The sequence below is a fragment of the Pogona vitticeps genome, chromosome 15 (assembly GCF_051106095.1).
Source record: "Pogona vitticeps strain Pit_001003342236 chromosome 15, PviZW2.1, whole genome shotgun sequence".
In the NCBI taxonomy this organism is placed as follows: domain Eukaryota; kingdom Metazoa; phylum Chordata; class Lepidosauria; order Squamata; family Agamidae; genus Pogona; species Pogona vitticeps.
Window position 1 is genome coordinate 6,824,808 of NC_135797.1, and position 27,772 is coordinate 6,852,579.

The 27,772-nt window shown below is 48.1% G+C and overlaps 1 protein-coding gene and 1 long non-coding RNA gene across 4 annotated transcripts in view; one reads left to right on the forward strand and one right to left on the reverse strand.

Annotated features, from left to right (window-relative positions):
• LOC140702809 (uncharacterized) overlaps nt 1-25,736 on the reverse strand; it is a 42,941-nt gene extending 17,205 nt beyond the window's left edge. The window contains exons 1-2 of one of the 2 annotated variants that reach the window (XR_012082072.2): nt 25,642-25,736; nt 18,034-18,109 (exon numbers count right to left, since the gene is read on the reverse strand). This is a non-coding gene — a long non-coding RNA (uncharacterized LOC140702809). Of the gene's footprint in view, nt 1-15,600; nt 18,110-25,641 lie in introns of those variants that run through there. The other variant, XR_013539310.1, reaches the window with a different exon arrangement.
• Nucleotides 775-26,283, forward strand: LOC110084982 (dual specificity protein phosphatase 10). 2 transcript variants are annotated; one of them, XM_072984066.2, is made up of 4 exons: nt 775-6,618; nt 19,173-20,449; nt 22,451-22,750; nt 23,129-26,283. In XM_072984066.2, exons 2-4 carry the CDS (start codon nt 19,186-19,188, stop codon nt 23,392-23,394), a joined length of 1,830 nt encoding a protein of 609 aa, XP_072840167.2. In that variant the 5' UTR covers nt 775-6,618; nt 19,173-19,185; the 3' UTR covers nt 23,395-26,283. The 2 variants fall into 2 exon arrangements, with proteins under 2 accessions (XP_072840167.2, XP_072840168.2); XM_072984067.2 differs by lacking the exon at nt 775-6,618 and adding an exon at nt 12,287-12,402.
• The last annotated feature ends 1,489 nt before the right edge of the window (nt 26,284-27,772 follow it).

Consider the following 27,772-nt stretch of genomic DNA (forward strand, 5'->3'; position numbering starts at 1 on the left):
CCCCCCCCCCGGCTGTCGATCCGTTTCCTGGCACAACTCAAAAGTGCTGGTTTTGACCTATACGACCCTAAATGGCTTCCGTCCGGGCTCTCTCGAGGATCACCTCTCCCTCAATGAGTCTGCTTGGGTGTTCAGAGCATCAGGGGAAGCCTTTCTCTCGGTCCCACCACCTTCACAGGTGCATTTGGTGGCAACATGAGAGAGGGCCTTCTCTGTGGCTTCTCCTAGACTCTGGAACTCCCTCCCACTGGACCTTTCCGGCAGCCTTTCCCTCCTACGGTCTAGGAGACCATGAACAGGATAGTTTATATATTGTTGCTTCTAAATCTGTTCAGCTAACATTTTAAAAATAATGTTTATTTCATTCTTTTTCAATATATTTCCCGGTTTTAACTCTTCATATGTATTGTATTTTTAAATATGTAAGCGGCCCTGGGTCCTTTTCGACAAGAAAGGTGGGGTAAACATAATAAAATAAAATAAATACAAGGAGCAGACGCCTGGTGGAACTTTTTGGAATAATTAAGAAGAAGAACGTAATTAGGGAAAAGAGAAGATGTGACATGGCAAAAGTTTATGGAATACCACAAGGTATGGATAATGTTAGTTTGGGGTCTCTATAATGCTAGAGGTTGGGTCACATTGTTCAGCCATAGGTGCAAGATAGATCAGAGACATGGCTTGTTCCTTCAACACACACCAACGGAAATCTTGTACATTCTGGTGTGATGTAAAGTTACTGTATTTTTCCTGTGTATAAGATGTCCCCATGTATAATCCAAAATTAAGAAATCTAAGTGGGGCTTAGCAAATTAAGGGGAAAAGGGATCAAAGCGCTGCAGGATCGCTTTGATCCCTGCTTTCCCCTCCACTTGTTTTTGTTCTCGCCTCAGCTTACTTCCGTGTATAAGACGACCCCCAATTTTTAGTCTGAAGATTTTAGACAAAAGTATACTCTTAAATACAGAAAAATACGGGTATGTCTCTGGATGTTCCCCAAGCATAATGCCTAGGCAGTCAGTGCTGTCCAGTTAAGATTGAACAATTGATTGTTTTGCCCATGCAGGTAGAATCACTTTGGGCTTCTGCTTTGTTGCGTTTTGCCCTAACATGAGCACTGCCCACACAGACCTGGGCAATGGGAGTCCAGTCATTGTCGTAATGGCCAGAGCACTGGACGTGGGAGTTCCGGGTTCAAGGCCGTGAGACTCTTTTCTCTGGTCCCCTTGGTCTTTCTCAGCCTACCTTACAGGGTTATTGTGAGAACTGTTTGGAGGAAAGTTGGAATATAAATATAAGACAAAATAAATAAAATCCAGAATGCATTGACATGTCATCAGAAGATGTTTAAAGCTGGCTTCCAAAGGGACTGGATGATTCATAGTGGATATAGATCTGCCAGTGGCTGCTTGTTTATAATGGCTAAACAGAACCTCCAGCTTCAGATGCAGTTTGACTCTGAAATTAACCGTGTTAAACTGAAATACCAGTGCCTGAAATCAACCGTGTTCATGTGACATTGGTGGGCTTCAGAATAGCAGCAGGTTGGTCCCTGTGGGGGTGCTGGATTCAAGGGACTTTCGGGCAGAGCTAGGAAAAGTTACTTTTTTTGGAAAGTTCCTGGAATCTCACCACTTCCAACCCAAAACATTAACTTGGAGAACGGCCAAGGGAGGAGAAATAAGCTACAAAGGGTTAATTCCCAAGCAGTGTGAACAACCAGAAACGATTTGGGGGCAGAGTTTTTGGGTGGGGGGACGGTGGAAAAAGAAAGCTGGCCTGCCCTTGTTTGAAAAAAAAAAAAGTAGAGACAAGACTTCAGAAAGATTGGCCTTAGTGCAAGTGCATTAAGGTTAGATTGCCAAGCGATGAATTAATTCATTTATTCGCAACTTAGTGGGGATGTAAAACAATCCAACGCACGAAAAGGTTAAACTAAATAAATGGTTGAATGAAATGGTTAATTAACTGACGAGAGGGTTCAATTAAAAGGACATCAGAATTTTCCATGAATGGCCCTGTAATCCATTAAACCGGCAAGATCCACGAATCGTTGTTCAAAATCGGCGCTGCTGGTATTTGATGACTTTTTTTTGCGGTGGGGGGGAATTAAGTAAACAATTTTGGGCCACTCTAAAGATGAAAAAACCTTTATTTGTTTTCTTCAGCTTGAATACCTTTCTTCACGTGCATCCTGTGTAGGCAGACCTTTATACCCAGGTGGTAAGAAAATATGAAATATAAGAAAAAAATTTTAAGGGGGGCCCACCAGCATGGCAATATTCTAACAGCGTTCTTTCAGGGTCATTTAAGAATCCTTGAGGAATCACAGATATAAATCTTTATGGTGGTGGTTGCTAGAAGAGCGTAATACATTAATTTTTAACCAATTCTTTCCCCTCTCTGACTAAGACCCATTCTCAAGAGCCCTCCCTTTAAAGATCACGGGAAGCCTATGAAGTAATTAATACATGTGATCATCTAAAAATTCCCCCTTCCGCCACGGCCCATAAGATTATTAAGCCCAGGATCCAGCATGATCTCATTCCTCTATTGTTCCCAGAGACCGGCTAGAAGCTGTCGAGGGCCAGCGCATGACGCCTCAGACCCAAAGGGTGCGCTGAAGACAGCATGACGATGCCAACAGGAATCCAGTGACCGACAGACACACTCATCCTTTTGAGGGCGGCTACATAGGCGCTTCCTGGTTGAATCACACCAGTGTGGTCTGTTGCAATGCAAGGCCTTCCAAATCGAGAGGAAAAAAAATGGGCTTGATTATTTTTTTTATAAAAAAAGCAGCATGGTGCTTCCCCAGCATCCCTTCTTAATTTCTCCATTGTAGATTTTTAATTTGTTTCTCAAAACAAATTCAGTACAATCGTTTTGTCAGTGCATACAAGCGGTGGTTCTAAAGTGGGAAAGGTGTGTGTTTGCGCCTTCATCCGTGAAGGCTCACATTGTAATGAATTGTTTTAATCTTTAAATTTCATTTGCTGGAACAGACTAATACAAAAATTTTTGGGGAGGCAAAAATCCTGGGTGAACATGACTTTTTTTGGGGGGAATCAGCCGGTTCTAATTCTTTCTGGGGGTTCTAATTCTTGCTGGGGGTTCTAATTCTTTCTGGGGGAAAGCTACTGGGTTCCCTGCTCTGGTGGCATGGCAAAGCAGCTAAACGGTCTTGAAACCTTGAATTGGCATTCCCAGATCTTTGGTTCTTAGCTGGAAGATGCTTTCCTTGCTGTCCCCCAGATCCTTGTCCCCAAAGTTTGCTGACTTCTAGCAGGTTAGCCAGTTCACACATGCAAAGGATGCCTCGCATGGTGTGAATAAACCGCTGATGACGGAACATCCTGCTTTGCCAGTGGGAATTTCTGGTGCCAGTTTTCCTCTCTGGGGGGGGGACATCTAGCTTGCCCTGGCAGCAGTCGAGGCAGATCCAGTGGCTGCACCCCCCGTGAGCAGATGCTGCTCTGGGCTCTCTAGAAGAAGCAGAACTGGAATCGCTTGCTGAAAGTTTGATCCCAGGTTTAAAACCTCATTTGTGACACACATCCCTCTGTTGTTTTTATAAGTTTGTGACAGATGCCAGCTCACATACCTGATGTCTCTCTACCTGCTTACGGAGGAAACCTCTCTTATAGAGTGATCCACTTCAGGCTGCAGAGGGAAACTGGTGTGTTGCAACATTTGCCTGTAAACCCACGCACCTGGAAAAACAGGATTCCAGGTGAGGGCAGACCAAGCACATTTCCGTCACCTGCTAATTTCCTGTAGGGAAACACCTCTTTTTTAAAAAAGCCACATGGATTCCAACATGCCACTTCCCCCATGCAATGGTACCCTCCAAGAGGATCCAGACAATTTGGTGTTACCGCTTGTGTGAACCAAACTTTCTGTTCTCAGAGGAGGAAAAAAGGAGAGAGAGAGAGAAAAAACCCACTTCTGATATTGTTCCTGTCCTCCACTGTTGCGGCTCAAACATGTGCATTAAAGATAGCATAACTGGTTTTAAAAGCAAAATCCCATGCATGATTTATCACAGCCGTCTTTCAGAATTGGTCAAAGAAATTTAAATTCTAGGTAACCCAACAAACTGCTTGATCCCATAACAATCTGAGCCACTATCCAAGCAACCCTACCTAACTTGGTCGCAGCCCTGTTTGCTAGCTTGCTCGTTTATCCAAACAAGAAACATCTAAAGAAACATTTCTTTAGGGGTGGGTACAGGGTTTAAACAAGTAACAACAGTCAGTACGGTTAACCCAACGGTATTATTAAAATCCAAAGGAAACTGTTGAAAAGTAAATGTGGAACGGCAGTCAAAAACACCTGGAAAGCCTCAGGGTTTGTACATTGTTTACTTCTTTATTCGTAAATTTGTATTTATCATGTTTCATGATCATGCTTGTCAATGTTATTTATAGCCTAATGATTCCCGATAAGCATTTATGTTTAGGTTATCTGCTTGATAATTTATATTATATGTTTTTGTGTATATGCATTACTGTTTAGGCACCTTATTTTGCCTTTTTTGTTTACCTTATCAGGAAAGTGTAAATAACAAACTGGCTTGTTCCTGGTATCTGTCCTTAACTGAGTTCAGGGATATCCTGCTCCTAAAACTAGAAGTTCGATCTTAACATTATAGCCAATATTTGCTTGGACAGCTTTCTCTCTTCCCTTAATCTGGCCCATTCTCCCTTCAAGTAGGTTAAGCCAAAGGGATTTTGATCCTTCATTGATTTTACAAAACCATAATTAAGTGACCCTGACTAAAGTACTTGATTCAGGGGGCTTTTGTTTTCGAGATCCACTTTTTAGGGCCATTTCCTGCTTTCTCTTGTTTCCCTTACAACCCCTCCTAACAATGAGATGATCCAACAAGCATCACACTGGTTCATATTGTTGTTGGTATTCCTTTTTGTTTAAAAACACCTTGTATTGATAGCCTAATTTTTTTCAACTCTCCCTCAAAAATATATTCATTACTATCAAGGTATGATAATAAAATTCGAAAGCACTGAGATGATACTGATGATGATAATCATCATCATTTTGGATGGGACCTTAGGGATCAGGATCTAAGCCACTGAGCTATCCAGTGGTTCTAACAAAACAAATATTAAAATGCAGTTAATTGTACCAGCTATAATGATACGTTTTTAAAATTTATGTTTCTATTTTATCTTTTCTGCAAGAAATATGTGGCTCTTTCATCCTTCCCACGTTATGCTCACATTTTAGGTGTAGATCAGGGAGGCAGCTGCATGGCTCAATGTTGTCACTACTGTATAGTCTCATTATTGTGTGTGTTGTTGCTGATATTCACACGTGCCTATTTTAATAACATAAAACATAAACTTACCAGGATAGTAATCATGTAACTTCCCTGGTGCCTAAAACCTTTCATATCGATCGATCGATCGATCGATCGATCGATCGATCGATCGATCGATCGATCTATCTATCTATCTATCTATCTATCTATCTATCTATCTATCTATCTATCTATCTATCTATCTATCTATCTATCTATCACATTTATAGCCCGCCCATCTAGTCATATAGACTACTCTGGGCGGGTAACAACACAGCATATAACAATTTACAGTTTAAAATCATGACAATGAATGACTAAGAAACACCATGCTCCAAGATGGGGAGAAAAAAAACACAAGAAAACAAAAAATCCAGGCGGTGGATGGAGGGAAGGCTTGCTTTCCCGGCCTGGTTTGACTTTTTCCAAAGATTCCTGCCTTCTCATTATAGGGCCAAAGTAGGGCAGCCTCAGGAATAGAGAGATAAGTCGGTAGGTAAATAAATAAACAAATAAATAATAAAGTAAAAGAGAGATAGGTTAATTTTTAAAAAAATACAGACATAAAATGCATTACAAACAATGTTTTAGGTTGCTATTAAAAAAAGCCCAGGGCCAGAATTAAAAGAAGTGGCTCTGCCCCCTAGATCAAGCCTAGCTCTCCCCATAGATTCCCCCCCCATTCCTCCTCCCCCCCCCCACCCGCCATGGGGTCGCCTATTTAGCCGCCTGTTTCACAATGAATGAAAGCGCCTGCCGGAGTCACGTGCTGCCCGGGTTGCGTCACATTCTCCGGGAAAGCCGGGCCGGCTTCCTATTGGCTGCCGATGATGTCACCCTTACAACCCTTCCTCTTCTCTCTCCCTTTGATGTTTCCCCCTCCCTCCTTTTGCTTCTGTGCTCCTGTTTTCTCCTGCTTGGGCATCCAAAGCTTCTCCCCCCAGCGTCCGAAAGCCCGGGAAGGAAACGACCACAGCCCCCCCCCCCCCAATCAAGCCACGCATTGCGAGGATCGGAGCAGAGAAGGGCAAAGGGACACAGGAGGGGGGGTTTGAAAACAAGAGGAGAGATCATCATCCTCTAGGGAAACAACTCCATTCATTCCCAATATTAATAACAGAGAAGCCCCCCCCCCGTAGCCATCCCTCCGAGGCACCCAGAAGGGAAGGCTTTTAAGACCTTTCTCGATTTGAAACATCACCTTCTCACTCGCCAAATCTCTTCTTTCCTTCCCCCACCCGGGCCCCGATCCGCAACAACCTCCCCATGGACTTCAGCTTTAGAGTGTGATGCAGGTGAGTAAAACACGCCCGGGATTCCTCGGTTTTTATCCTTTCTTGCAACAGGAGGGGAAAAGGACTCGGCGGAGGTGGGGAGTTATCCTTTGGAACTGTAAACACCTTGACATCTTTTTGCGTGTTGTTTTTTTCTGGAGGGGGGGCGAGTGCCCCGAGGTGACCACCACGGTGGACGGATGATGGGGTGTTGTGGATGGGTTCGCCCGTTTGGATGTGTTTGGGGCTGAGAGACTCGGAGAGATGATGACCTAACTAAAAAGAAATATTTGCCCTTCTAAAAGCATCCTCTCTCTCCCTCTGTGTTTGGAGGGGGCGCCTTTTGTGATTCAAGGGGACGGTGGCACCTTTTTGAGAACCGGGGGATTTCTTTCTTCCCGACTTTGTGGATGATGCCGCCTGCAAGGTGGGTCAACAGGAGGGAAAATAGGGGCGAAGATTTTGAGGGGGAGGGCAAGAAGTTGGGAATTGGGGGGGGAAGGCTCGATCTTGCTTTTTCTCCTAGGGTGGCAAAAAAAAGTGAGTGGGTGTTTGTTTGTGTCGGCTGTCGCCTTGCTTTGTTGTGACAGATCATCCTTTTTTTGGGGGGGGAAAGATGTGTAGGAGGAAGGAGAAGAGGCGGAGACTCTGTCAAAAGCGAAGGAGGAGAGGGTGTCCGGCGTGGGCGGGTGGCTTGGGGGTCAGGGAGAGACCCCATTTCCCTCCAGGTATCAACATGGGGTGGGGTGGGGTGGTCAAAAGAGGAGATGCCGGGTTCTCCCCTTACGGGTACCCTGACGCCTCGGGAATGCCATGATGACAGTCAGGGGTTATTTTTAAATTGGTGATGCCATCGTGGCTCTTGGGGACCATCGCAGAGCGGTTTTATATAGAGAGGATGGGTGCAAAAAAATTGCAGAGAGAGGGTAGGTGCACCATTGACACGTGTGCCTGGACTCGCATGCAGAGGCTTCCTCGCGTGCACAGAAGCTGGGGGCACCTTGAGGCGAAAGGCATGCGTGCACAAAACAGATCGACCCACCGAGGGGCAGGTAGCTGGCCGTCCCTCTCTCTCCCACCCCCCTTCCTGGCATGTGAATCTTTCTCAAACAGATGCCTGGTGTTTTTCAGGCCAATAGCAGCCTCCCGCATCCCAGCGCTCTCCCTGTGCCTCAGACTACAGACTCCATCATCCCCAGCCACACTGACTGCCGGTGAAGGGAGCTGACCTTTAGCGTACCCGGAAGGCTAGCCAAATCGCAGGTGGGCACTGGTGCCACAAAAGTTTCACCTAAACTAACCTGCGTGCGGCCAGGGTATGCGGGAGGGCATGTCACACGGTATCCACAGAGCAGTACGACAAATTCGTTGGAGATATGTGCCATGTTTAGCTCCTAAATTTATATCCTGCTCTAAGAAAGCAAACATGCCTTTTGGAGCAGGATGGGCAATGAACCAAGAGAGAAACTGGATAGTCTTCGGACTGAAGCTTGCCTTTGTGTGCAGGCTGGCAAATCGCTTTGTCTGAACCTCAGCCTTTCAACCTGTGCAATGGGGCCGATGATAAGGGCCGACGTCAGAAGGATGTTGTGAGGATAAGGAGTTGATTTATGCAAAGTACTTTGAAAACTCGCGGAAAGTCTTAGAAATTTGCTAATGAATATTAAACATCAAAACAGCCAAGCTGGAAAACGCCATGCACCCAATATTCGGTATTGATGCCATTCTTAGGAATGTGCATGGACTTGCTTGTTTCCGGGGCAGGGCACATGATGGGCACCGGAATTATGTGGCGTTTTGGCGGGGCGATTAGCTCTCTTTTAAAAATTCTCTTGCTTTGAAGTGTAATTCCCAACACCGCCATCCAAGAGAGTAGGAAAACAAAGACGAAGCGGCCTAAACACACCATTGTGTAACTTGCACAGACAGAACGTGGGGGTTGTGCAACTTAATCCAGGTGTAAAAAATAAACAGGACACTTTCTAGGTCCCAGTTTACATCAGCCGTCTGTCATAACCCTGAGGACTAGGAGCTTCCTTTCCCCTTTTTATGAGAAGGGCTGTAGATTACTGTGCCTCTGCTTGCCAACCGGTCCAAAGTTCATCCCCAGTATCTCCAGGTAAGTCTGAGAAAGCCCTCAAACTTTGGACGACAATTGCCACCAGTCAGTCTGGATAATTCTGAGAAGGAAGAGGATCCAACTCTGTTTAAAGGATCAGCGATCTAGGATGGGGAAAGCTGGCTGGACAGCTCAGCGGTTTAGGAATGGTTGGGAGTTCGATTCCCAGCTGTGAAAAAAAACAACCCAGCCTGGGTGGCCTTGGGCAAGCTGCACAGTCCCAGGGCACCCCCAGAGAAAGGGAATCATAAACTGCTTCTATATATTCTCTACTTAGGAGACCTTGGAAAAGACTGCCCTAAGTCAGAACTGGTCATTCATGACTATCGTCCAGGTGACTCCAAGCTCTCTTCCGGCAAGACAAGTTTTGGAAGGGCCATTTTTCTTGATGCTCTTTTTTTGAACAATGGGGGTGACCGAGCAGCAATGAAGAGGTGCCTTAAAGATGTTGGGGGAAATAAAAGTGGGGTGTCATCCATGAAGGCTCACGTTGAAATGGATTTTTTTTTTTAATCTTTAAGTTTCGTTTGCTGGAACAGATTGATACAGCCACCGGTTTGGGAATGGGGAGGCAAAAATCCTGGGTGAACATGACTTTTTTTGGGGGGGGGAATCAGCCGGTTCTAATTCTTTCTGGGGGTTCTAATTCTTTCTGGGGGTTCTAATTCTTTCTGGGGGTTCTAATTCTTTCTGGGGGAAAGCTACTGGGTTCCCTGTTCTGGTGGCATGGCAAAGCAGCTAAACACCTTGAAACCTTGATTTGCATTCCCAGATCTTTGGTTCTTAGCAGGAAGATGTCTTCCTTGCTGTCCCCCAGATCACTGTTACTCCTTGTCCCCAAAGTTTGCTGACTTTTAGCAGGTTAGCCAGTTCACACATGCTTGAGGCTTATAAGTAGCAAAGGATGCCTTGCATGGTGTGAATAAACTGCTGATGACGGAACATCCTGCTTTACCAGTGGGAATTTCTGGTGCCAGTTTTCCTCTCTTGGGGGGGGGGGGGGAATCTAGCTTGCCCTGGCAGCAGTCAAGGCAGATTCAGTGGCTGCATCCCCAGTTAGCAGATGCTGCTCTGGGCTCTCTAGAAGAAGCAGAACTGGAATCACTTGCTGAAAGTTTGATCCCAGGCTTAAAACCTCATTTGTGAGCAAATTCCTGCAAGGACAAAAACAGTTGCTTTTTGGACCAGATGCACAAAAGGCCAGTGGGGGGGGGCAGCTGTCTTTATTTCATGTACCTCATTGTTGTTGTTGTTGTTTTTTTTTTTTTTTTGCATTTGTATCTCATGCCACCCCTGCCCCCAACAAGGAGAGGGCTCTTTCTTTGTTAATCACTACCTATGCCACACTGTCTTTTTATCTAGGATACACATCTGGGGCCAAGAACATAAAAGGCTACACAAATTTAGAAGTTTTAAAAAAAAAAGGCAAAAGGAAAAGGCCAGTTCTGATCAAGTGAAGACATTCAGTTCCCCTTCGTCCTTTGTGTCTCCCCCCCCCCCCGTTTGAGTTTTAGACCGGACGTTATTTGGGATGGGGACCCCCTCTGCCTTTGTCCCGCGTAATGCACGATGCTCAAGAATGGTTTTGCCTGTATCATGGAACCTAATGCCAAGAAAGTAAGTAGGATGATTTCCGCATGCCATCCGAGGGGTCCCTGCAACCTCCCACTAAAGTGTGCCAGGATTTTTGCGCCCAGCTGGCATATGGGACAATGGATGCTGTCCTAGTGTGTGGCACAGGGGAGTTAAAAAAAAGGTGTGCATGCAACCAGGCTTTCACAAATCTGCCTGGAAATTTAAGTCTGAGCCAAAAATTGGGAGCCTTTGGTTCTTGCATTTCATATTAACAATGCATGCCCATCATATAAGTGTATTTGCTAACACAACACAATCCATTTTTAGGATTCTGCATTTCTTCCGCTAGCATGTTTCAGTTAATGCAGGAGAAGGGAAAATGGGAGTCAGCCACTTCCACCTCCTCTGACATTCTTTCAGGTGCACTGCCTAAATGGCCGAGCCAAGCCTCCCTCAATATGGTGCCTTCCGGCTCATTTGGACTACAATGTCCATCCTCCCAGTCAGGTCAGAGAGTTTGAGCGCTGAACATCCTCCTAAGATCCCTACAGACTCCATAGACCTCCTAGGGAAAATGAGAAACCTGCTGGCCTTTATCCCCCCCCCCCAAAAAAGGGTTAACTCCAGGATAAAATCAAACATTCTTTTCCAATCACATTAAAGCTCATCTGGGCATCAGGGTGTAACTTTTTTACAATGATTCCAGGCAACATCATCTTTTCTAATTCTACAAGCATTATTTCTCTACTTTGCCTCTATGTTCCATATGGACAAAAACACTTCAAAGTTGTTGAAAAACATCCAGATGTCTTACTCCCATATAACATCTTTAGGTGCGAACACTTAAAAAGATATGAAAACTAAAGTTGCAGGCAGATATTTAAGTCAGATTTCAAAATCCAAGAACATAACAAGTACAATAAAATACCCAAATAAGTGACAGACAGAAAATTATTCTAAGTGCTCATCCAGCCAAACCAATTTGAATCTATGGAGGAAAATCCACATTGTCCTTATCAGCTGCCGTTGTTGCTGCTACTGCATGATTCCTGGTATTCCCTGAGTTGTAGGTATCTAGTGGGTGTGGTGCGCAGCGTGTTGTGTTGATGTGTGTGTTTCCTGCCTCTCTCTGTTCTTCTGTTTCTCTGAAATGTTTACCTTTTCCTTCAAACTGCAAACCTTCTCTTGCCAGACCTGTATCGGGTCTTGATCCAAGAGAGGAAAATTTATAATAGAATTCTGTTTTGTGTTTTCTACTTCTGATCTTACAGTTCCTGTATTTCTGAATCTGGCCAGTTGCGACCATGACAATCAACATTATTATTTGAACAATTACAGAGCCTATGGATTTCAATGGGTGGAAACTACAGGGGCCTAGTCAAACAAAGTAGAGCAAATCACAGGACCTGAAACACCACCCGCTCATCATGGCAACACATTGCAACGTTTTACATACTGCAAACCAGTTATTTCAAATCCTTTTCAATTCAACCCCATCTTGTTCTTCCATGCTAAACTGATAGACATGGCAATGTTATTGTGACCTTGTTTCTAGGCTCGGCTGGAGCTAGCTAATTGTTTGAAGGACATTTAGTGAACTGGTATTCAAACCTCATTTTTAAAATACAGTGCATATTTTCAGAGCTGCGTTTTCTACAACTTCCCCTCAGTTATTTTAACATACTCTGTATGTTCAAGATTTCACATCTTGACACCCTTGGGAATGATAGCAGTGGGAATCCAGAGTCGGAGTGCACCACAGTGAGGCAGGCTGGATGTCAAGGAGAGGTGGAAACTCACCTCCCATGAGAGCACCCTGTTGAGGCCTCGGGTCCTGTGGGAAAGCCCCCCCACCAATTCGCCCACTGGCCTTGGACTCGGCCCTTCCTCCTCCACCGAACCAAGCCACGCAGCACATCTAGGGCCAAGTGTTGAGCTCATGGTGGGGTGAAACCTGAGGAGACAGATGCCCTCATTGGGCGCTGCCAGGCTATGAGCTCAAGGTGGTATTTTTAGAGGCACCGCGCCGCTTCTCTTGGAAAGAGGGGACTGGAGCACAGAACAGCAGCCCAAAGGGAAAGAAGGCAGGCGGCTCCCCATTTTCCGTCTGGGTGAGTGCGAGAGAAGGGCGGGTGGGTGGGTGTCTTGCCCTCGCTCAAAGTCTGCCCTTCTCTGATCTGCAAAGAGAGTGCGGACCAGGGGTCCAGCATGCACCTCTCCAGTGTTGTGCGTCTATGCGGCTTATGTGCGTAACTTTTCTCCTGCCTCTATTAGCACCGCCCTGGGGAACGTACCCCTGGGGTGCAGGTATGTCTACTGCGGACAAAAGTCAGGCACGAAGGATTTCCTTTCCATTTTTAAGGACACTCATGTTCTCACAACAACCCTGAAAGGTAGGGTAGACTGAGGATCAGTTGTTGGCCAGATGCAGACCAGTTGAGTTTCAGGGCTGGTGTGGGAAGGGTGGGTGAGAGAAAACACCCGAATCCTGGCTAGTATATTTTTTTAGGGGTGTGTGTGTGTGTGTGTGTAACAAAAACGGGCAGAAGTGTGGGCTGTTTTCACAAGAGAGTACAAACTTCAGAGAAGTACCTCCTACAAATTTTATTTCCATGCACAAGGATATACAGTTTATAGTTCCTTGCAACTTTATAATAATTATGGCATTTCTTGTTGTTTTCACTCGCCGTGCGCCCCTGTTGGTGCTGACAAGGCTTTAAACATAGTTTTCCAGAGGAAGAAAAGCAACCTTCTGTGCCCCCAAGCTCCTGGCTTGCTTAATGTTGCTGGTGGAAGGGGAAAGGGTGTGTTAGCAACTTCTTAATGGGATTTTTGCAGGCTTGTGAAGGAGGAGCTGTTATGGGCCCCCGTTTCCACCCGATTCTTCTATGAGGAGGTGCAGGGGGAATAGTGAGTTGGTACTGGCTGCCCCCCATCTCAAAAAAACAAAACAAAACAAAAACAAAACAAAACCACTAGTGATCGAGTGTGGGGGACAATTCGGAGTTGGAAGGTGACATGGCCATTTTTTGATCTGATTTCTGGCAGCTCCCCCCCCCCCATGGAGGTCTATCTGGTGGGTTTAGGAAGGAGCTTTGATGGGGTGGCTGCAAATTTAGAAGCCACTGGCCAGGATGGGGAGTTGGCAAGCGAACCCCATTTCAATTTGCCTCCGTCCCTCCTTATCCACCCGGGAAACAGGGCCTAATCATGACAATAATCTGAATTTCCTTCATTTATGATTGAAAAGATAACCAGAACAAGGTAGGTTAGCAGGGGCTTACACTGGCACTTGACAAATGCATTTACTTTAGCGGAAGAATCCGCCTCAAAGCGACTCAGTTGGGTCGTGGCTTCCTCGAACAGCGCCTGCTTTGCCTACCAGATGTTTCTAGTTCAATACCCTATGTGTCCTTTAAATTTTTTTTTTTAAAGGGTCAAGTAGTAGCAGGGGGTGGGTTGGGGACGGGACAGAAAATACTTCTTTTTGCCTGACGTTTTGCCAGGCAGAGGAGATCATACCAGCTGGTGAAGATGATGTTACGAACCCGTCCGTCTGGGCACCCCGAGAGGCGTCTCTTAGTATGTTCCTTAGAAGAGCATCGGCTGCATTTGGTATGATGGGCGGGAGGTGGGAGGAAGAGAGGACGAGAGGACAAGGCAGGCGTGAAGCCAGATAATCGGGCCACGAAAAGTCGGGAAAGGGCCTCCGGAACCTACGTACGCCTACAGGTAGTCCTCGATGTGTTTCAGAGCATGAGACGGTATTGCTTCCCATCCCACGCACCCCCAGCTCTCCGTCTGCATTTATTTTGCACTCATGTTTATGGCCCAAAGGCTAGGGATCATGTTTGGTTTTTAATTGTTTTTATTTATTTATTTATTCTTTGAAAGAGGGGATAGCAGGGTATATCAAAGAGAAGACTACTGTCCTCCCTCCCCCCCCCCCCAAATTCCAGTTACAGTCACAGAGATGGAGGTGGCAAAAATATTGCACTGATGCAACGCCTCTCCCCCCCCCCAATGGACGATCCATCGAGTCTTTCCTCTCCAGCCCACCCCCCTTGCCAAACAAGTACTGGGGTGGCTGTCGTGCACAATTCCCCCCCTTCCCTTGCTTGCCGTGTACACAGTGGATGGGAATAACAGCGCCGTCGCCCCGGATTAGCATCGCACAGCAAGGGCTGCTGTTCTTCAGCAGATCTCGAACTCCCTCCCTCCCTTCCCCCCAGTTGTCCAAGGAGAATGAGAAGGAGGGCATTGTTTGTTTTTTATTATTATTATTATTATTATTATTATTATTATTATTATTATTATTATTATTATTATTATTATTATTATTATTATTATTATTATTATTATTATTATCATCATCATCATCATCATCATCATCATCCATTTGTACGGGTAGCGGGTAGTGTGAGCGAAGGGGAGGAATAGGAAGCGGAGATCGGAAACGGGCCTGTGGATGGAGGGGCTCCGATGAACGGGGGGGGGGGGAAGAAGCAACACAGGAATTGGGGGAAAGGAATAGAAACAGTTTGCAAAGGAAGGGGAGAAGCCGACGGAGGAGCGCATGGCTTTGCATTAAATTTATTTCATTTCCATTAAATAAAGGCCTGGTTTTGGGGGTGCGTAGTTTTTGTTTGTTTGTGTTTTTCAAAGGAGCTGGAGAATCTGTAGCCTTCCTGATGTTGTTGTTCTTGGTTGCTGGTCATGTTTATATCCCTCTTTATTTGAAAGTCAACCCAAGAGGCCGTCGATGGGCTTCCCTCCCTTCTTCCACACTTTTTATGTCAACCAGCAACCCTGTGATGTAGGTCAGGCCGGCAGAATGGGACCGGCCCAAGGTCACACCGTGGGTTTGGTGGCCAAAGGGGGATTTGAACTCGGGTCTCCTGAGTGCTAATTCAGCACTCCCTCACCCTGGAAGCGGATCCTTCCCCCACCAATGGGTAGGTTGGACGCGGAAGTCCAACAATATCCAGAACTGTGGTAGGGAACAGTTCTGTGTTTAGAAATAATGTGTTAAAAAGAGTTTTTATTTATTATTAATTGCTTTTTTTAAATGACTTTGACTAAGTTGCATTATGATTGCCATGTAATGAGGAATAACTTCACTCTCTTATTTGCTGGGCTCTTTTTTTTTTTGCTAGTTACAAGGTGGGGGTGCACCACAGGCCAGCCAAACACGTGCAGGATTCTGTCATTTTTTCCCCCTTTAGAAGTAACCCTTTTCATTTAGATTTTAATAACAAGAAAAGAATTACACTTTTTAAAAATGCAGCCGGAAGTAACTTTTTTTAAAAAAAAAAACTGCAACTACTATACAGTACAAAAAGGAACTAATTACTTTTTGGGATCTCTGGGCTCTAATGGAACTAATTACTGCTGAAAAAGTAACTGCTTCAGCTTTCTCTGTGCTCTGGCCCCTTGGGCCTGACACTGCAGGAGGAGACTGATGTGCTGTTAGCAAAGAGTGGTGCTTTAGTTGTAAAGAGGGTTTCGGGTTCAAGTCCAGAACATCTAAATTTCGAAGGCTCAGGGAAAGGCTTGGGACTTGTAGACCGGCTGCCATCCAGAGTTGACAAATCTAGGCTTCTACACTGTAACTGAATTGTCGAGCCTCTGCTTTCCACGTAGAAAGTCACAGATTCTATTCCTGGCATTTCTGGTTTTAAAAAGCATCCAGTAGCGGACAATAGGGGGAAAAACCCTTTTCTGTTGTGGGGCCACGTCAGAGCTTGGAAATAATTTAAAACTAATTTGTTGCTCTAACTTGTTTAAGAATAACCCAATTTGAATGGTTAACTAAAAAAAACACCATACTATTTCATGGTTTCTCCTTATGCTTGTCCCCGCCTTTCCAGCAATAATAATAATAATTTATTGTCCTTGTAAGTATATACACAGTATACCCATACAATGAAATTCACAGAATACTGCAGAAGGTTTCAAAGTTCAATGGTTTTAAAAAAGGAATTATTCCCCAAGTTCCACTTCTGAGTGTTTTAAGATCAAAACATTATATGCGAAGGTGTTGGCCTCAACATGAATGTTTCCCAGCAGCGGGCTAGGTGGATCAAACGCCTTGTCTTGGTATGGAATGCATTTATATTTATGTATCGTGGCGGTGGTTTCTGGGTGAAGGGAAGTTTTGGGGGGGCTGGCAAAGGACGCCCTTTGCCTAGAATTGGTGGATATCTCGGGGCTGATGTCGCTCCAGAAAAACCACCATTGCTTCCAATAGATTTCCTTCCCTTTTGATCTGTCTTTATCCCTATTCCAAGTCCATGGCTGGGTGTTTTTAAGCAGCCAGTTAACACTGCAAACCCCGCTAAGATCCTTTTGCTCTCGATGCAATACCAACCCTCTGCCCATCTTCCGTCCCAGCGAAGCTCTTCTTTAGCCTTCCATCCCAGGAGTATGGAAAAAAAGGGGGGTTACAGATTACAGCCATCCTTCCTCATGTGCCAAGATCCCTCCTTCTCAACCCCCCCCCACTCCTTTTTCGGTGATGGAAATGCAATGTGAAAAAAAAAAAGACATAATTTTGTTTTAATCTCTCCTTGGCGCAGCGCTGCGTGCCTTTGTATCTTCCTAGAAGACCCTTTGGGGGATTGAGAAGAGGGAATGTATTTCTCTTGATAACACAAGGGTGTTGGGGGGGGGTAGAGATGCATCAAGAAAGCTGGGGGTGGGAGCAACCAGGAAAGCGGGGGGGGGGGGGAGAGAGAAGAGGCCAATCCAGCTTTTCCCCCCTCCTCCTTCCCCCCACCCCCAAGCAAAGATTGGGAAGCGGGAGAAAGAGCGTCTGCAAAATTTGACCCAATTTCTACCCAGAATATATTTTGCAAACCTGTTTTACGAAAGGGGAAGGGGGCGAAGGCTTGAATCCACCACTGCTTGGTGCCTATGGACTCAAAGGTGGTTTTCTTTAAACGTCACAAACAAAACTGGACACAATCGCGAGAAGTCAAGAATATGTGACGGGTTTTGAAAGGGGGGCCTTTGTAAAGCAGAGCAATAATAAGCATAAAGTCAGGAGGGAGGGCCCCCTCGAAAGCCCAAGTCAACTCGGATCACATTTTCCCAATCCCCATCGCCTGCGAAACAGGAACGAAGCAGCAAACCGGATTTGTTGCTTTGGGAGCGCAAATGCCACAACAGTTGCGATGCCTCCTATCATATCGCCTTCCCAGCAAATAATGGTCAAGGTGGCATTTGTCAGCTGGCTGAATCCAGCAGCTCGGGTAGGAGACCGAAAATTTTGCACTGCAGGCGAGGCGACAAAAGAAAAGCTAAATTCTGATGGTCCAAAGCCTCAGGGTGAGCAGTTTACAGGTGATAAGGAAGGAATAGAAATAGCTGTCACGGCTAAAAATGCTCATAATGGCTGGATAGCTCCCTTCTGTGACTCAGAGACAGCCTGTGTCGCCTTGGGCAAGCTGCACAGTCCAAGGGCTCCCCCAGAAGAAGAAGCTGGTAAATTATTTCTGAGTGTTTTCTACCCTGGCAAGGGTTGCCATAAGTTGGAATTGACTTCACAGCACGTAATCATCATCATTATTATTCTTAGAGGTGGCCAGCTTGGTAAACTTTTCATACCAAGTGACAATTCTGCAATTTGGCCTAAGTGGGGTTGGGGGGGAAGCAGTTTTTTGTAAAACAGGTTTCTATGAAGGCTACAGCAAGACGGTCGTGAAATAATGTGAAGAAATATCAGTGGAAATCTCTTCTACCTCTCAGGAAGGTCTTGCGATGATTTCTAGCAATTAGCAGCAAGAATTTGGTTTCCTAACCTCCGATTCGCAGGCACTGAAAATAAGAAAGAAAATAAGCAGCTACGAAAAAAACGTGTGGTTAGTTAACAAGAACCCAGACTTTCCTGAGACAACATTCGGTAACGATTACGGCTTAAGTTCAGAACACACAAATGCACCCATTTGCATGCCTGCACACTTACAGCGCTGGCTGTTGCAATTCTAATTGGCAAGAAAAACAACAAAATAGACAATGAGTGAGACCAAATGATGTATGTGAAAAACCGTGCGCGCAAGAGGACTCATAAAACCAGTTTTTTGTGGTTTGCTGGTTAGCCATCGCAAGACTGGTCCACTCCACAACCTGAGGATGAGGAGGAGTGAAATGCATCATGCTGTAACAAATGATGATGTCATGCATTTGTTAGGCTTTAAGATACCACTAGACTCTTTGTTCCTTTGGGCTGCGATAGACCTAACAGAGCAAATCTCTCCAAGCAAAGGATTTCATAACTGAGGGTGCCCCCCCCCCCAAGAAGTCCCAGTTTCGTAGTACTCCTGCCTTGCCTCGGATCATGAGGATACTCACCAGAGGTCTTCTCTTCAAGATCTCTCTTTGTAAGCAGAAAAGCAAGTACCCATCCGCTCCCCTACACTGTAGTATTTGAGCCTCTTTAAGTTGAAACGGAAACAGCGAAATGGAAATGGATGAACAAAAGGATTGGACTACAAGTCCCATTGTCCTTAGCCAGTCTGCAGGCGTTTAAATTCAGCTCCATCTAGAAAGCCTGGATGGGGAAGGGTGTTCTGGGATGAAAGATGACCTTCTAGGGCCAAAAGACACAAAAAGGGGGGGGGGAGCATTGCAACTAAAAGTGGAACTGGCTTAAGTAGTAAAAGATGGGTGATTATCCTCAAACGCTTTCCACAGCTTTGCAAATTAGTTTTCTCGTTTGTTTGGTGTTCAGTCACTCGGGTGGAAACCGTGGTCTTTGTCAAATGTGTCAGTTTTGTAAAGCCAACCCTTTCAAATAAGGGTCTGGATACAAACCTACAGGCAGCTTCCTGAACCGGCTTCTTCTAACACCTCTCCTCCTCCTTTTTTTGCTTCCCTGCAGCTCGCCTTTCCCAATGCCTCCCTCGCCCCTGGAAGAACGGATCGGCGTGCTGCAGAGACCCAAGACCTTGGCCTTGCGCCTCAACCACAGCTTTGCGCACAACGGTGGCCCCGAGAAGCCGCCGCACCGGCATCGCCAGCCACCGCCACCGCCTCCGCCGCCCGTCTCCAAGCCCCCGACCGCAGCCCCCAAGGGTCCCTCCGACGAACCTCGCCACCGCCGGAGCAGCGTCCTCCAGCCCAACCATTCCCACACCATCGACATCAAGCTCACCCTCGGAGGGGCCCCAATCCGGGTGCCGGAGAAGAGCCTCTCCTTGCAGCTGGACCTTAAGCAGGGCAGGGAGGAGGAGGAGGAGGAGAAGGAGAAGAAGAAGGGTCCCCGGGGTCCCCAGCTGAAGGTCTTCCTGCCCCAGGCCAAGCTCAAGAAGCGGTGCTTCAAGGAGAACTCCAAGCCGGGGCTGCTGGACACCTCGGCCAGCTCTTCGTGCCTCTCCAGCCCGGCCGGCACCATGCACCCTCTGAAGTGCGGCTGCCGGGGCTGCTGGCGCCTGATGCGCTGCGACGAAGCCCACCCCAGGCCGGGCCTGCGCGCCCTGGGCTGCTTCTCCTGCCACTCCAGCCTGCGCTCCTTGAGCTGCGCCAGCTGCAGCCCTCCCTCCCTGAGGAAGCTGGGTTGCCTGCCTTGCGGGCCGGCCGCCCTGCGCTCCCTGGCCTGCCTGGCCTGCAACCCCTCGGTCACCTCGGCCAGCTCCTCCTGCAGCTTCTGCAGCAGCGACCCCATCGTGGCCTACGACCCCCGGGGGGGCTCGTCCCCGGCCCCCAGCTGCTACGGAGGAGGGGGGGACGACAACGACGACGACTACAGCGTCCGCACGATCTGGCCCGACGAGCTGGCCAAGAAGATGACCCAGTCCCGGGCGCAGCAGTCGGAGCCCCCCCGAGCCTCCCCCTTGATCCTGGACTGCCGCAACCTGATGGAATACACCAAGCACCAGCTGCAGGGGGCCATGCGGTTCGGGGTGGGCGAAGCGGCCGGCAGGCGGAGGCTCCAGCAGGGCAAGCTGGCCATGCTCGATTTCCTCTCCTCCCGGGGAGGCTGCGACTGCAGGGACTCCTCGCTCGAGCGGCTCTGCTCCAAGGAACCCGCCGGCAGTGGAGGGCTGGAGCCACCGCCTGCCAGCCCGCCCAAACCCCGCAAAACACAGCCCTCCCAGAACCTCCACCTGGTGCTGGATCTGCTCAAACAAGACGGGCAAGAAGGATCGGGCAAAAGAGGTAAAAGCTGGGCAGGGGGAACCTGGCTGGGGCTCAAATCACTTGGCTGGGGAGGGACTGTGCAAAACTGGGCTGGTGGATTCTGGGAGCTGTAGTCCACCACCCCCTCCCAACTATATTTCCCATGCTCTGACTCCCCTAATCGTAAGGGGGAACACCCGTCAGGAAAGATGAAGGACTGGTCATGTTTAGCCTCAAAAGAACAGTGAGGGGAGAGAGGAGAGCACTTTTCAAATCCCTGAAAGTTAGCCCTACAGATCTGAATCATCCCAGAATGCAGGACACGTAACAAGGGGCTCAACTTAAAGGAAACCAGATTGAGGCTGAACATCAGGAAAAACTTCCTAACTGTTAGAGCAGTACGACAGTGGAACCACCGACCTCGGGAGGTGGTGAACACTCCAGCCCTGGAGGCACTCCAAAGAAAACAGGACCACCCTCTGTCCAATCTGCTTTGACTTGGATTCGTGCCTGGAGCCAAGGGGGGGGTGGGACTCGATGTCCTCAGAGGCCCTTTCCGACTCCATGATTCTATGATTTTACAAGGGCTAATTTTAACACATGGAGGTGGCACACAGTTGCGACGGAGCTTACACGGCACGCCGCAATTGCTGTGGCATTCTTGGAGACGACGGCTGGGGAACCTGTGGCCTTCCAGATGTTATTGGACTCCGGTTCCCATCATCCCCACCTCTATGGCCAGTAGCAGGGGAGTGTGGGATTTGTTGCTCCTCAGTATACATGGAAAGCCACAGGTCTGGCATCCCTGAATTAGACCCATTTTTTTTTGGAATCTGCAATTCCGACAGTCAATGTAAGTGAAATGTAACCTCTCTGTGCAGGAGCAGTGTATCTCCAAACACCAGATGCCGAAGAGAGCAAACAGTGGAAGGTTGTTCCCTGTCCCCAAAGGCTTCTTCTGTTCTTTTTACAGCTTCTGTTATTCTATTGTAGAAAAAGAACTGTATGTTGCTCTTGGTTTGTATGAGAGACAGAACATTATTCCCCGTAAGAGCAAAACCTGAGACCCAATGGACTACAACTCCCAGCATTCTGGGAGGCTGTGCCTCGCCCCACTCCGAAAGGGATGTTTTGAAGCTCTGAGCAGGCCACGGCCCTATTCTGATATTTCCAGCCATGTTTTCCCTTGTGCCCAAGACGGTGTCTGTTTTGCAAGATTGCAGAAGTCCTGGGGTTCATATTTCCCTCTTCTCTTTGGTGATGACCTCATCCCAGCTGGACATCCAGATGGCAAGATCGGAGAGAAGGGGGTTTGGATGAAGAGGCCATCGGAGTGGCTTCGGTTGGGGGGGGGGAATCATGCTTTCTAGCCCGACCCGAGGGTGCCCACAGCCCTCCCCACTCCCTCTTTTAGCACCTGCTGGGAGCCCGCTGAACCAGGATGAACTCTGCCCAGCTGGTAACATTACATCATGTCTCTGACCTTCTTTCGCACTCATTCCCTCACCCCACCAAACGCGCCCCCCCATAGAGGGTTGGGGGTGTCATTTTACCAGCAGATGTTTCAAAGCAGGAAGAGAAAAAAAAAAACATGATCCTAGACTCAGCCCACCAGCAGCAAAACCCCCCCCCCCACACACACAAACACTCCACCCTTGCTTCCTCGGGCACAAAGCTTGCAAGCAATCAACTTCACAGGATATGTGGCTGGCACCAGTTTGCCCGAGAGGAGGTGTCTGGATGCCAGAGACAATGAAATACTTAAACTAGAAATGCACTGTCGACCTTCAAGCGGTGCAAGCTTCAGAGAGTCCACAGAACTCTTTCTATGGGAAGAAAAGGAGTCCTTTAATCTCTCTCCCCCACCCCCTATCCACTATATCTACTTTTTGTCAAAAGCAACCACTCAACCAAAATCAGGGATGGTCCATCAATTGGTGAAGGGTGTAGCCCTAAGTAAGAGGGAGATATCATCAATGTGCGTTCCCTCCTCCCCCCCCCCCCGGACTGACCACCTTTGTTCCATGTTTTTAACCACAGGCAGTCTGATTGGGCCGGAAATCAGAGATGGCCCCGATGATTTGGGTCCCCCGCTCACACCGGACCTGGAAAATGCCGAGCTGAGCCCCATCCTGCCCTTCCTGTTCCTCGGCAACGAACGAGATGCTCAGGACCTCGAACGGATGCTCAGCCTCAATGTGGGTCACGTCCTCAACGTCACCACCCACCTGCCCCTCTACCACGCCGACAGCGGCCGCCTGCGCTATAAGCGCCTGCCCGCCACCGACAACAACCGCCAGGACCTGCGGCAGTACTTTGAGGAGGCCTTTGAATTCATCGGTACGGACGTTGCCCTGTTTTAAAAGGGTCGGCCACTCTTTTTTTGGAGCGAGTTGAGAGACCGAGCAGAAGGTGGTTAAAGAGAATGGGGTCAGGTGTGGCCCTGTTCCAGAGGCTCACATTTTCAGAACACTTTTCCCGACACAAAATAAATCAAGCTTGAAATTAAGCATATTGTCAGCAACTTTGGGCTTAAACAGAATAAGCCATCTTTGTTGTTTATTCGCCTGGAGCTAAGTCTCCGCTCACTCTAGGTGAAGAGGCAGTTTAGCTGGGTATGAAGTGAGATTAATTCTGACCTAAATCTGGGTGGGGCATTATTCAGGGAACGGATTTTTCCTTCTATTAATGTCCCTGTATTTCTTCTCCCTTCTCCAGAGGAGGCACACCAGAGCGGCAAGGGGGTGCTCATCCACTGCCAGGCGGGCGTCTCGCGCTCGGCCACCATTGTCATCGCCTACCTGATGAAGCACACGCTCATGACCATGGGCGACGCCTACAAATACGTCAAAGGCCGGCGGCCGATCATTTCCCCCAACCTGAACTTTATGGGGCAGCTGCTGGAATTTGAAACAGACCTCAACACTGGCGTCACGCCTCGGATCCTCACCCCCAAGCTGGCCGGAGTGGAGACGGAAGTGTGAATGAGATGGGGAGGGTGGGTGGCGGGGTGGTGGGGGTGGACGACGGAGGGGGTGTGTGACCTCTGTCAATCTCAGGGCTGGAGAGAAGTGGGATTGTCAGCGTGCAATAAGGGCCGACGGATGGTGTGGGGACGGACAACGGACGCAGTTGAAACAGACAGCTGGGACTGTGTTCGAGATATACTGGGGGGCTTCTCACCACTTACAACCTGTCCCTTTAAAACACACACACATACACACAGGCAAGTAGGGTATTTTTTAATGCCTTTTCACAGCAGAAAGCTCTCGACGTACAACGCCACGGACTAAGGGCGCCCAGCTATTAAGGTCTCACTGCCACTGTCAAACATGTGCGGGACATCTCGTTTCTACACCCGTGTCGGCTTCTCACAATTTTCTTACCTTGGTATCAGTGTGCGGGCGGGCGGGGGGGGGGGGTTGGCACTGGGAGGGATGTGGGTTGTGTGCCTGGTGTGTGTGGGATCTTCCTGGGCTTAATTTATTGGGGGTGGGGAGTGTGAGGGTGTGCGCATCAATTTGGGGGAAGGGAAAGGATGCTTTACTCTTCTTCAACGTTGCCAGCTCCTTTTTGGATATATATTTTACTTCCAGCCTTGATGGTGAAGGAATTTGAGGTCCACCGTGGATCTGCCCCAAACATTTAACGCGTGTGTGTGCGCACACGTCGGGGTGGGGGAAGATGGATATTGCAGGTGAGATGCCCTCCTCCTTTCCACAGTAACCAGATTTTAATGCTCAGGATAACACAATCTCTTCTAAGAGAAGACATTTTCTAATGGGTGGAAAGATGGGGGCAGGAATATTTACAAGCCGTTCTCACCCCCTTTTCTGGGAGGGGATTGGAGGGGGGGGAAGCTCCCCCCCCCCCGGTGCCACTTGTCTTTTTATATATTTGAACTGTATCGCTGCCTCTCCGTTTTCCTGACCACAACTTGTCAGGAGGACGGGGTCTCACAATAGTCACTGTGTCGGGAGAGGGATTGGGGTGGGGTGGGGGTGAGAACGGATCCTCTCCCCCTCCCACAAACATAGTTTAGGCACTCCCCCTTCTCAGGGTAATGATACAATTGGAGTAGCTGTCTTCCAAAATGTACGTGTATTGGGGGTGTGTGTGTCCTGTTCGGAACAATGGGGGCACAGAGGGCTGCCAATGTTGAGAAAAGCGCCAGGGCGGGGAGGGTCACTTTAGATCCCCTTTCCCTGTCCCGGGACCCTCTGGACGTGTTTTTAGCCACCAATTCCATCCTCTTGAGCCTTGACTTTGGAAATTGGGAAGCTGTGGCTCTGTGATGGGGGAGGTCACTTTTCCTAAGATTTAACTCGGAGTTCCCAATGGGGTGGGACAAAAAAGCAGGGGTGTGTTGCTCCCCCCACCCCACCGAACTTCACATGCAATATAAACGCATTGTTTTTGTTGTCGCTTTTCAAGTGTTCCCCTCCTCCCTTCGCCTTCTGCGCGTTTTGCCTGCCGGTGGGTTTTCCCTCCCTCCTACAGTCTTCCAGGCATCTCCTCCTCCTTTTTCCCCCTTTGTGCCGTCTGAAATGGCAGCCTGGTGGGTCACGCGCGTGGATCCACAGGGCTCTGCTTTCAGTCTGGAGCTGCCCGGGGAGGAGCAAGAGGCAGCCGGGGTGTCAGTTCCTCCTTCCACCCGAGAACATACGGCTGCAAAACCTTGGCTTCTCAAGCTCTCCAAACTGAGATAATGTCCGGAGAGGGGTCCTCTTGGAACACCTCGCCGTTTTAGTGTGGTTACTGAAATCTGCCCCTTGTTAAAACTATCCCAAGCACAGTCACTGGCAAGAACAGTAAATTGAGACTGCCCAGATTTAATTCAGAAGGTAGAATCTACTCCCATCCTGCTCTCCCTCCCTCCTATCCTTGAATCATGCAAGGTCCTGTTAAGTCAGTTCTGATTTATGACAACCCTTTCCATGGTTTTCTAGGTAGAGAGTACCTACTCAGAAGTAATTTACCCCTCCTTTGGGGAGCACCCTGGGATTGTGTGGCTTGCGCAAAGCCACCCAGGTTGGCTCTTCTTGAAGGACGCACAGTGGGGGAATCAAACTCTCCATCAATAGCACACTACCAATTCTTTCTTCCAAACCTCTGAGCTATGATGATGCAGATGTGCCGCCTCTGGATTAATCAGGGGCTGGCTGTGAGAACGGCGGTGCTCCACCATGCTACAGAATGTGTTCACAAATCTCCCACCCAGAACGGCTTACTTTTTCCAAGCAAGTTGGGATCATCCTGCCACTGGATGCGTGACTTCCAGACCAATTGTTACGCTTCTGATTATTCGAGCTAGTGGGAGGCAGACACTAAAAATGAAAGCAGAATTTGGAAAATATTTGAGAACATGAGATTGTTAGCTTAAAACGACTGGAGTTAAGTGGCTAATATGGGCATATAAATCTCCCATGACACCCCCCCCCGCAACCCAACTCTGCATTTAAAAAAAACACCACCTTCTGCTGCCAGGTTCTGTTGTTGTCCAAACTGCACAGCATCCGCTGTGATGCACTAATTCCCTCAGTCCCTTTCCTGGTGGCTCCCAGTGCAATGTCCTCCTCTTGCTCAAGAGTAGAATGCCTTCCCCAGTTATGATTTGGCAGGAAGCAGATGGGGCTCCCGTCGGGACTCTTACTCCCATAATCCCCAGCCATCGTGGCTGGAGGGGGTTGGAGGAGTCATGACCCAACAACATACCTGATTGGTGCCAAGTTACGGGGGGAGGGCAGGAGGTTGTGATAAGATTTTCCCCAAATCTTCTGCTGTTTCTCTTTGGATCTTGTCTTTGTTATTTATTGGGCCCGACTCAATGGCCTTTGCTGTAATTTATTAAACGTGATCTTTCTCTTTTGTAAGACATGGCTTGGTCTCTCCCAGGGCTGGGGTTTGATTAAGGTAACTGCTCCCCCCAGGGTCACTTTACCATAAAGGGGCAATGCTTTTCTATGCTATCACGGCTACGGAGACAATCAGACAGGCCTAGCTCACTCTTTATCATAGCCAAGTGATAGGTAAAGTTCAAGGTTCCCCTTGACATTTATTCCAGTCATGTCTGACTCTAGGGCACGGTGCTCATCCCCGTTTCCAAGCCATAGAAGCAGCGTTTGTCCGTAGACAGTTTCCATGGTCACGTGGCCAGCGCGACTAGACATGGAACACCATTACCTTCCCACTGAGGTGGTACCTATTTATGTACTCGCATTTTTACAAGCTTTCGAACTGCTAGGTTGGCGAGGAGCTGGGACAAAGCGACGGGATCTCCCTCCGTCGCGTGGATTCGATCTTACGACTGCTGGTCTTCTGACCCTGCAGCACAGAGGCTTCTGCGGTTTAACCCGCAGCTCCACCACGTCCCTGGCATAGCCTAGTGAAGTAGTTCTCAAACATGACTGGGCCCAGAAATCCCCCATTGCAGGTCATCCTGGCTGGAAAGCCTAATTCAACAGCCGGAGCTCTAAGGCCAGAAACCACCACCACTATCAGTACATGACTATGGGTATATCAAAAAGGATGCCATGTTTTGATCCAGATGAGAGAAATCCAACACCCACAAGTGAGCAACGCCTTCATAGGACTCAAGTGTAAGCATACAAAATACTGTATGCCAACTTTCAGGATCCACGAAATGCTTCCTCCAGCTTGACAGTAAAAAAAAAAAGGGGGGGGGGAAATGGGGAAACTCAGGAAAATCCAAATACATGGCTAGGTGCTTAAATCCTTGTATAGCATATGATACAGGCTAGGTATCTGGTTTTTCATGACGTTCCTCTGTATGGTCGGCTGGAGAAGCAGCACAACTCACCCTAGGTGAGTCACTGCTTTCAGGCCTGGCCTCAAGCGCCTTGCAATGCAAAATGGAGGCAGGCTGCCTTAATGGCAGGAATGCTGCACATAGGGACACAACTCCCTGAGCCGGCTCTGGTGCAGCTTGTGACATTTCCCTCCAGCTTCAACTAGTTCACTGCTAAAGCTCTTTGCTGCCATGCCCACCGCGCTTGCAGCAGCAACGGGGCTGGAGTCTTTGCGAAAGTCGCATCCATCCATGATGAAACTGATGCCGCTTCTGTGGTTGCAAAGCAGAGCTGGGTTCCCTGCAGCAGCCTTCCCAGGCTTTCAGGAGCCTTTTATCTCCACTTACACACTACTGGCAGTAGCAGCAGCAGCTTTTTTTGAGGGGGTGTCTCACAGAGAGCAGGAATAGGGAGGAAGTCCCAGTTACAACACTGGGAGAACTTGCAGGACTCTGCATGCACCTCTCCCTCGGTGAAATGGTGCTCCCTAATGGCAGACAGTGGGAATTGCACCACAGCAGAGGAGACAATAATCAAATGATTTTATAACAAC